The 11,333-nt window shown below is 31.2% G+C and overlaps 1 protein-coding gene across 1 annotated transcript in view; it reads right to left on the bottom strand.

Annotated features, from left to right (window-relative positions):
- Positions 1-5,905, bottom strand: part of LOC106466383 (astacin-like metalloprotease toxin 1) — a 33,910-nt gene extending 28,005 nt beyond the window's left edge. The window contains exons 1-3 of the mRNA XM_013926666.2: positions 5,818-5,905; positions 4,937-4,969; positions 4,011-4,051 (exon numbers count right to left, since the gene is read on the bottom strand). Coding sequence (XP_013782120.2) covers positions 4,011-4,051; positions 4,937-4,969; positions 5,818-5,878 — 135 coding nt within the window. The 5' untranslated portion in view covers positions 5,879-5,905. The remainder of the gene's footprint in view (positions 1-4,010; positions 4,052-4,936; positions 4,970-5,817) is intronic.
- Between the last annotated feature and the right edge of the window lie 5,428 nt (positions 5,906-11,333).

The following is an 11,333-nucleotide window of genomic DNA, read 5'->3' as shown; positions in this document are numbered from 1 at the left end:
AAGTGAAGGCGAAGGCGTAGCAGAAGCAAGTTGTTCTTGTAGAAGAAACAAGTCGAAAACGATTGTTGACAATGTATTGAAACAAACTGAAACAAATGGGCCTTTACAGGACCTGGAGGGGATCAATGGACCCAAGTGCCATGGCTGGGATCCATAGATTCAACGCTTAAAAGTTTGGTGTGTGTGGGGGGGGGGAGAACCGGGAGTGTCCCGAGAAAACCCACTTTCACTAGTCGGGACCGAAAGAAAGCCCGGGCGAGAGAGTATTTTTCTTTCTTTCTTTTTGTGGCGATAGCGGTACACGAACTGCACGTGTGAACAACACACTAATCATTTGGGCAGCGTTCGGCTCATAATGTCAAATGAAAAGATTTGTAGATTTTTATGGAATGTTTTTTCATATCTTTAGTATACAGAGTTTTAATGAGAACTGTTCTAAAATGCTATTTTTTGTAATTTTCAAATTACAAGATGATCATACATTCACCAATCCACGTTTATCTCTCTCTCTATCTAAAATTATTTAAAATTTCTTGTCGTAACTTATGAATTAAATAAGATTTTAGCGTAATGTAAGAATGTTCTGTTTTTTATTTTATTTTGCGCAAAGCTACACAAGTGCTACCTGTGCTAGCGGTCCCTAATTCAGCTAGAGGGAAAGTAGCTAGTCATCACCACCCACCACCAACTCTTGGAGTACTCTTTTACCAACGAATAGTGGGATTGACCGTTACGTGGTGGGACGGAGATTCGAAACCGCGAATCTCAGATCGCGATTCATGCGCACTAACCACCTGGCTATGCCGGACCGAGAATGTTCTGCTATATAATTAGCAAAAAGTAAAATAATTATTAGTGTATATTTAGATTTTAGGATAACTGTTGACATTGTTTCATATTATACATTTTTACTAAACTTGAACATTGTTGTAATCCTTGTATTTCTAATTATTATTACTTATGCGAGAAACAGCAACGGACTCGAATATGAAGAACGTACTTCATCTTTGCTTATGAATCCATATTACGGTTCCTTAGAAACCTGTGTTAAAACCCATATGATTTATTATTTACGTAAATGCCCTCCATATATATATATATGATGAACTAAATATGAAATGGAACTTCTATGATAAGGTCAAAATCTTGTCTGGTCATAACTAGATAAAAGATAATACTAATGGTCTTGTTTTATCCGTACAAAGAAACAGTAAACTGCAACTTTATGCAAAGTAATAAACCTATAAAGTTTATTAATTTAACTAAAAGACAGCCATCCTTGCATTTTATTAGGCAATCATTTAACATGGAATAAATATTAAAAATTTATAAATTTACAATTTTTGACTTTTATTACAAGTAAAATAAAATATGTACATTGTAAAAAAACAGCTTTGTATTATTTAATGATGTTGTTTGTTATTAAGCACAAAGCTACACAAAAGGTTATCTGTGCTCTGCCCACCAATATATATATATATGTGTGTGTGTGTGTGTGTGTTTGTATAAAACTCTTGCTATTTTAATATATTGACATTTATTTCTATTAGAAATTTCCCCCGTAGTGGCACAGCTGTATGTCTGCGGACTTACAACGCTAAAATCCGGGTTTCGATACCCAATCATGGCTTGTTTTTATTCAGAACCACTCACAAGATAAATTTTTATCTTATTTTAATTATTTATTTATGTTGAATACACACAAAGACACGAACGAAAAATGAGTTTTACATTCCTCAATATCAAATACTATGGAAGTCAACTTCTCTTTTGTTTGCTGAATATATATATATATCAATCAAATGACACCAAATACATAAAAAATGGTATTTTTTAAATAAATAAATTAACTTTCGCCTTAGATATTCTACCATTATAAACACATTTATTGTTTACTGTATTTGATATGATATTGCAGGATTTAATCCCGTCACCATGCATGCTCGCCTTTTCAGAAATGTGGGTGTTATAAAGTTATAGTTAATCCCACTATTTATTGGTAAAGAGTAGAGTTGGCGGTTTTGGTGTTAATTGGGTATCTTATCTCTGGCCTAACTCTTCAATTTAGGTCCGTGCTATGTGTTTTGGTACAAAATTTTAGTTAATTTTGCCTCTTCCGAATGAAATTATGGGATATAAAATTATGTGTATACATATGTGAATCTGTATGTATACGGGTATCTTTTACCTTCTCTAGGTTTTGAGGTTATTTAAAGTTTATAGAAGGTAAATATGTTAACTTGCAACAGGTAGATTTGTAATTTTGTTTTGGTTAAAGAAACAATAGACATTCTGGGAGGACTTGTACTTCATACAAGTTTATGGTTAAATATCTTTTTTTACAACATTTATATTACATTTGCTGATATCATGCTTTATTGTTTTCACAATACCTAGTTGTTTGTTTTAAAATAAAATATGTAGAATGAAACAGCACTAATTATTGAAAGAAAATCCCGGCGAATCTAAACTGCTAAAATGACTTCAGCTTAACGTACATATCATGAATACACTAAAGCTAGTAAGATATTCTCTTCACATCCGTGGTGTCCATATTTAATTTATTAATTTATTAATCACATTTTCGTCTGATAACAATATTACAAAAAGAAAATATTTCATTCATACTGACATCGAGTGATAAATTGTTCCTGATTTAGCGTGAGGTTTAATAAATTCCACTTCTCACAGGAACGTACAATTTTAATACTTAAAACACATTCTTCTGTTAATATAGATGATGACGAATTTTGATGCTTAAAGGTAATTTGTGTACTACCGTATCTATTAAAGCATACTCAAAAATGTAATCACGCGTATTTAAATATTTGAGTGTATATGTATGTGCGTAACTTTACAAGTTATTATACAATTGAATAAGAAATTACCATTACAGCCACCTTGAGATCACACACATGTATATATATATATATATGTGTGTGTGTGTGTGTGTGTGTGTGCTTTTGCTAGATTTATAAGTTATTATTACCTAGTTCCATATAAACAACTAACCACTAAAACATTAATACATACTGTTACAGTTCAAAGACATTCGAGTTACAGAGTCCCCTCATTATCCTCACATCCTACTAACTACATAACAATAATTTAACTTTAAAGCAGGTATTAAGACAGTGGCATAGGAAGAAGTTGCAAAGTTTGGCAGATTTTACAATGAGAAATTGAAAGTGTAAGGAGCTGCTAAAAGTAGCTTCCGTGATGCCAAAGGCAGCTCAATCTAGGGTGACTGAGCGCATGCTCCCAGAAAAGTAATATAATAATATAATTTACAGTTGGTATATAAGTCAAATATGTAAAAGCGGGGGCACTGTAGCACTTCTGGTTCTCACGTCTCTGTGAGATGTCCACCCCACAACGTTTTACTTGGACGTTCAATTAAATTTAAGTACAGGGAAGAACGTTAAAATATATCTATTAGGCCGTCTAAGACTGTATGCCCCTCTTAAAATTTATATTTGTTTGCACTGGTGTAAATCAGGATAAATTAGTTGTTTGTAACGTTTTAAGTAATAAGCTTTTTTTTTCTAAATAATACGATCACTCATGACTGATATATAACTTACACTGAAGAATATTTATAATAACGATTACTTTCCAAAGCTATGCCTGCTTCCTTCTTATTTTACGGTAGCTAAGTCATAAACAGCTGACTAATGTTACTCTGTTTATCAGTAGTCTATGTGATATATATCACAATAAAACTGATAATAATTTTCTACAAATAAAGCCAGTAAAGAAAGATATGTAGAAAATTATAATCAGTCTTATTGTGCTACATATCACGTAAACTACTGGTAAATCGATCATGCCTCGACAACATAAAGGGTTATATACCGTAATAACTGATAAATGACACTGTTTTCTCACTTAATTTTTTCAATTCATTAGCATTCAAATCACTTGGTGCAAATATTTGTAAAACGAAAAAGTATTTTTACTTCTTAAAAGTAAATGTGTAAATTATAAAATCAAAACGAAAGAAATCTTGCCTGCGTCATGTCAATTCCTGCGATGTCACCCTGATACAGATCTATCAAATTAAAACAAGTGTCACAAATAGTTAGTTAATTATAAAACAAAAACACATCTTATTGATGACAAGTAAGCTTTTGGCTAATGCATTCACTCTGAACTAATCTTATGAAAACATCTTGTAAGTGATACATATTGTTCATAGTACAGTTAGATTACAACACGAATCCACCTTCAGATACGTTTATGTCAAACAGGATCAACAAATACTTGTTGTAATTAATGGATTTTTTAAAAGTAAGTCATACATGAATTAAGTTGGCAGCTAAGCTGCTAATTTAGGTTTCCTCGAAGTTCTTTTACTGTTCCTCTTACGTCCTTTATTCTGTATCTATTAAAAATGTATCAGAACGCCCAATAATGAATCATTATATTAAATTGTTCTCTGTGACTAGAGAAAAATCTTACAACGTAAAATCTATCCATTCATTCGTAAGTAATTGGTCTTTAACTTTAACTAATGAATTCACTAATGTTATTTCACTTCTATGTATTTCAGGTGCACCAAGAAACTAAATATAAAATATTGGAATTTCCCATATAAATAGATAGATAGATATAAGCACAAACTAATTTTGCTCTAAGTAGTTGAAGTTTTGTTGGAACTAGCTTTCTTGGTAAATGAAATGTTAAGATAAGAACGTACCCTTAATTCTGTTAACATTTTTAGTGATTGCCAATTTATAATGTTCAATAGGTAGAAATTCCAAATAAGGAATAAGATATTTCAATTAACTTGTTTTAAGAAACGTTTAGAAACTGCCTTACATCTGCTTCGAATATAACCACTTAGTACATAACTTTGTATTTTCCAGGTAATTTTGTGGTTAATTCTTGCAAACATTTTATGTTCAAAGCAACAACATAATTTCTTTGTTCTTACCTGCATTGTACATTGACGAATCTCTAAAGTCATCTAAGAAAAGAAAACATAATCACGTTTTGAATATACTTTATTGCATTAGAGTATCTTTTCTGTTTGCGATTAGTCAAAGTCATTTTCTATGGTCTAATAGTTTGACATACGGCAGAACACTTTAGGAGGTAAAAATTACTTTTTTTGCCATACAATATGAAGAATAACCACAATAAGAACTGTCTGTAGGTCACAATTGCCATTCTTCTATAATATTTATAAAAAAGTAAAAATAAATCAGATGTAGAAGTGCTGAAGCTCAAAGTAACAAACAAAATTGGTAGAAATGTTAAAAACGACGAGTTTAAGTAATTTATTATGTTCATTGTAATCAATACTTTTTTATACCCATATCCTTATAAATATTATTAATGATTATTCAATATATTATTTTTCTTTGTCGTGATTATGAGACTGTTTTGGAGAATATTTTCAATTTTACGAGTCTAAATATAACGATTCAAGATCTAACATAATGAACAATTACGGAGTTCAGTAAAAATACTTCAAATATATAATATAATAAATTTGTATATGCTTCCACTAGCTTAAAGGTATATTTCAGGCTTACGATGCTAAACATTGGATTTCGATAACTGTGTTTGGCAGAGAACAGATAGTCCATTGTATAGCTTCGTATGTACCAACAATCGAACTTAAACTGCATTTAATATTCAAACTATTATAACTGATTAATGGAATCAAATTTAATGTTTCTTGATTAAATTTTACTTACATCTTTTAGTGTATGATTTTTATGCTTGATAATTTTTAAGGTTTTGTCTCGGTACATTTTATTTGTTTTCTATATTTTGGTCCATGGGAACCGTATTATAATATTATCTTACCAGTGACTAGAAACCCTAATCCACAACATGGGAGAAGCACGGCAATCAGAGTAAGTAACATCTTGGGGATGTCGTTCAAAAGAACAGTATAATTGCCAGAAATTAAAGCAGGGACTTGGCGATATTTATCACTGTGGGAAATTAAGGGATTATCGCTTTCTGGTGAGTTTCTCAAGAGTAAGAAACATCTGAAAATTCCCGATAAACTTGACTTATCTGAAACAATGACAAGTTATTCCAGAAGGCGTTGATTTAACCATTAGATCCGCTTCTTAGAAAGACATGAGCAAACTCTGTAGAAAAGAAAGAGGACTAAGGTTTCGTATTGTGGTAGTACTGCTGTGTTAGTACTGGTTATTGTCTGTATAATGATGAACTGTTTCTTCCCACACTTAGCTACAGATGCCAATACTTATCATTCCATCGCAAAGATAAAATAAATTAGACATAAATCGAAGCAAAACCGAAGCTGACGGATAAAAGAGTTTGTAATTCTGTATAATAATGGTTTGGTTTGATTCTTAATTAGATATATGGCACTCATGATCTGTTTAATTGCTTTTTATTTTCTTTATTATTTCATATTTTTCTAGTAACAAGAAACTTAAAATCAGCGAAAAAATAACCTTAGGAATTGCAACAATTCCCATTAGTTTATTCTTGAAAAGTTTTAACTCTCTTTTTTTCTCGTTACAAGTGTTCTGTTTTTTTCTGTCTTCCATCAAATAACGTTTAGTATTCATCATTCTATTAAAGAACAGTTTATCTTTTTGTTCATTATTATCAATAATCAATGTGTTTAGGTCAAACACGTTATTTGCTATTCATTTTATTGCATAATTCCATTAATATCATTTTTATGTTGCATTAATCACCACAGTTTTTAATTGTAACAAATAAACTGTTATTTGATATCTAAGTGTAGCGAAGACAAGTTATTTCTATCGACCTATTTATTAAGAGTTGATTATTATAATATTTATTGAAATACTGCTGTTGTTGCAAAGCTACATAACAGGCTATCTGTGTTTTGTCCACCACAGATTTATAGCTGACCTATAACGTATTGAAATGAACCTTACACTTCAATACATTCAGTGATAATTAAAAACGGATTCAACTTGTGACCATTGTTTATTAAGTTACTCAACACATAAAAGTTTCCAGTCTTCTCAAATCATACGAAGAAATAAAGTAAATATTATAAAAACAGCTATTAATATTTTATCATAAAAAACTGTAACATTAAAAGCAAAACATCTGTGCAGAAAATAAAATCGACAATTCCAATTAATAGACAACCCTTGCAGAAAATTTGACCTTTCTCACACTAAACACCCATGAAGCTGTCATCTTCATCTATGAAGACTTGACCCAACCAAACTGCTCAAATGCGTTTATTTTTATTAATGTTTTTACTTTCAGAATGACCTTTTCAAAATAAAACAGTATCGATCCATTAATTTTTGTTTCCTAGTAAATTCAGAAAGGATGACCAGATCATTGTCTAAAAGTTTTTTCATGTAACAGTTATCTAAAAGTTTTATAACGTATTGGAGTCAAATAAATAATCCAAAGTTGGCAAAGCAATAAATATTTTTTTTTAGTCTTAACGTAAAATGATTAATATCACATGATTTACAGACGTATTTTTCTCTCTTTTTTTTAAATTCTCTTAATTAGTCCATTACGGATTTTGTGAATATAATGCATAGAAACTGCATTTTCAATGTATCTTTGACTTTTGTAGACCCAACATAGCTGAAAATCTGCTATAGAAAAAAAATCCACCTTGCCAATAACTTGATGGTATTTTATGCTCTTCTGATTCAAATGCATAACTGATTATTTCAGAAGAATGCACTGATAATAAAACCTCTGCAGATTTATAATTAATTTTTCGGTTATAATTTTTGTTTGGTTATATTTCGTACATTATTTGTGTTGTTCCATAACTTAAGTCGCTACCACTTTATCTTACATTTAAGTACTATTGGTATTACACATACTAATGCAAGTTGCTTGTGATTTCATAGGCACAGGAAAGATCGAAACTTCAAAACTCTAATGCCAATCTTGTTCCCCCCCCCGAAAAATGAGAAACATAATTCTTTCTTTATTCATTCAGCATATGTATATGAATTTTTTATTCAATTCACAATTTCACCCTACTTTGCCTCTCCCCCTGGAAAACTTTGCCCCTCCCTGGAAAGATTTCTGGGGACGCCCATGTCCACAGCAGAGGGTATGATCAATCAAATAATGTATTAGGTCTCTACGTCACAAATTATATTTTCAATTTTACCGGTATATTCACCTAAACGATCAACGTACTAAATTTACAAGTAGCATTCTTAATGGTCTTGAAGTCTTCGTAAACGATACCTTAAAAAAGTTACCCATCTATCAATAAAGCTAGAAAATAGCAAAATTCCTACTAAGATGTTCGTAGCACTGATAAACCTTGAAACAATAAATATTGTAAGTGTACTAAAACAAAACAAAAACAATAATCAAAATAAACAATTAACAAAGTTTCTTCATTACATCGTGTATTTATCATATTTCACTTCTAAAAATGTATCACATGCTAACTAGAAGAAAGCAGACAGACGTTTTTGAAAACATTTCAAAAATACAAACAATGTTTCACTAAATTATTTTTCGTTTGGAACAATGAAAGTTCGAGTTATTAGGTGAAAGAAAAATAATTAAAATCTGGGCTATTAACTAAGTTTGTGTGTAAAACTAACTCTAATCTCACTGACCTAACAATAACCAGTCGATATGAAATTCCAGATTGTAAAGACTGAAAAGATGGTAACCACGCCATTAAAATTGTTGTCTATAAACTTTAATGGAGTATTTCTCACAAAAACATTTTTGGTGCAACCAGGGTTATTGTGAATGATGAAAGCAGGAGAGAAAATTCACCTTGAAAAAGTTTAAAAAGGGCATTATGAAATATGCATCAGAAGAACACTACATAATAATACACTCCAGTTCTTGAATGTCTGTTGTTGTTTTTTAAACATACGTGTGTTTTGAACAGAAAATATTGAACCATTTTAACTCATCGAAAACTTACATAGTCGAAAAATATTAAATCTGGGAAAACACCGTTTTTCTCTTTATTTTAACCTAAAAATGTTAACAGGTTTAGTGTTCGAACATTTTCTAATTTTTCACACTTACACGCATTAAGCCCCCCAGTGGCACAGCGGTATGTCTGCGGGCTTATAACGCTAGAAACTGGGTTTCGATACCCGTGGTGGGCAGAGTACAGATAGCCCATTGTGTAACTTTGAGCTTCAAACAAACAAACATATACACGCATTAAACTGACGTTTTGTGTTCGACGTTGCAGTCAAACTGACTGACTACATCAGTTGGAGCCTCATTCTCGCGCTAGTCACAGATTTGACTATCTAAAACACATAAAATAATGTAACATGTACATTATGAAAAACTTTAGTCAAGATAATTTTAAGCTATAATATGTTGGCGGATTTTTAACAAACTATATGTACTATTTGAAACAGCAAAGAAGAAAAAATAAACTTCTATATTGTTGTAATGATGATATTTCTTTGATTGGATTCTTTTAATTAATTTGGTGAAATAAGGCCAAATTTCCTCTTTCTGATATCTTTGTGAGGAATTGTAATTCCATATAGACCCCTGTCTGCAGTTCCTGGAAATATGTAATGTCAAGTTACACTTGAAACATTTTTGTCTTGTGGTTTATTTCCACTTTTCTTTGTGACTAGTAGTCTAATTAATTGTTAAAGTTCTTCTAGAATATCGCCTGAGAAAGTTTATGTTTCAATACTACTTAATCTGATGATTCTATAACTTCAAAAAGGTGTCTTTAGTGGTTTATCTACAACTTTAATAGCTTCTAATTCATCATCAACTACAGAGCATCCTTGAATGATGTAAAACTACTTTGCTTCTGCCTGAATCTCATATTTTATGGCATATATAAATTGTTTTGTGCGAACAAATCAATGATTTCACGCTTAGCATGCAGGTGAGATAGCTGGGCAAGCTTTCTCCGTCTTCTTTTCTCTGTACCCCATTAAGGAATTTTGCTCTGAACAGTTCCTTCTGGAGTGTAACCCTGAACCTACTGGATAAGTCAACTACCAATGTTTGATAATTTTTATGGCTTTCAGCTGAAAGGGTCATTAATGTTGTTAAAGATGATCCTTTTAAATACACCACTAAGTGAGTATCCTGTTGTTCACTATTCCAACTGTTTACTCTGAAAATTATTTCGAATGGAGCTTACTATGCCTCCAATGGTATCTTTACATCATAGTTCTTTGGTTTCTCAATTGGTTTATATTGAATTGGCTAATTAGATTCTGAAACTAGATTTGGTATTGACATGGTACAAGAAGGTTCTGCAATGACACAGCAATAGTGGATGGTGTTATCCTATTCCGTGCTTTGCAGTAGATAATGCTTTAGGTTGGAACTCTTAATCAGATGCAAAGGTGTGGCTGGTTTAATCTGTGAATTCAGTAATACATTTTCAAATGTTTTATTCAGTTAGTGATGTTTCTTTATCACACTGATGTCTTTTGCTACTTTATTGATGTTTATTTGTACTTTTTTTAATTTTGCCATTACAGGCCTTTCTGTATTTCTTCAGTCTTATTGTTGTAATCTCTCTGTAACTTTTAATAATCTCGTCAGCATTGTCTTCAATCAGATTTATTTTTGGTTTTAATTCTTCTATAAATGGAATGTATTTTTCTTTTAACTTTTCTCTTAAATTCTTGTCTCCTTCCTCTTTACTTCCTTTTAATTTTCTGCCTCTCTCTTCTTGATTGTCTTTTTAACTGTTCATTCAGTCTAATAAATCTCTGATATTGCATTGTTAAAATATCTCGAAAGTTGAAGTTTATTCAATGTTCTATTCTTTTCACCAAAATAATCCCACTTCTGATACAAATTGTTGTAACGTGTTCTTTCATTAAGTGGGTTCTTTTAAATTATTTAGTGAAAATATGGTTAAGTCCAGTTCACGTAAGAATAGCATATTTTTTTTCTTAACATTTGCTACAATCTGTTATCACTTATACGCACTTGTTGGCTTAAACTCACAAATAACATTGTTTGTTTGTTTGTAATTAAGCAAAAAAGCTACATAATGGGCTATCTGTGCTCTGCCCACCACGGGTATCAAAACCCGGATTCTAGCGTTGTAAGTCCGCAGATATACCGCTGTACCACTGGGGGCCACTTACGCAGAAATTTACTTGCTAATATAACTACAATTAATGTAAAAATAAATTTACTTTATAATTTCACGGCCAACTGACCAAATAACTGAATAAACGCAATAACTAATACTGATCTGAATACTTCACTAACTTCTCAATCACTGAAAAATTTACAAAGAATTACAAAAAACAATTACAAGAATTTAATAACACTTTTATTATTTTTTATTTTCCCATAGAAATTAACAGTAATACTCTCATTTTACACTAGATGTCACTTTT

Source organism: Limulus polyphemus, unplaced genomic scaffold (assembly GCF_000517525.1).
Source record: "Limulus polyphemus unplaced genomic scaffold, Limulus_polyphemus-2.1.2 Scaffold2244, whole genome shotgun sequence".
Classification (NCBI taxonomy): Eukaryota; Metazoa; Arthropoda; class Merostomata; order Xiphosura; family Limulidae; genus Limulus; species Limulus polyphemus.
The sequence above is the reverse complement of the archived record's forward strand: the minus strand, read 5'-3'. Positions and strand labels throughout refer to the sequence as shown.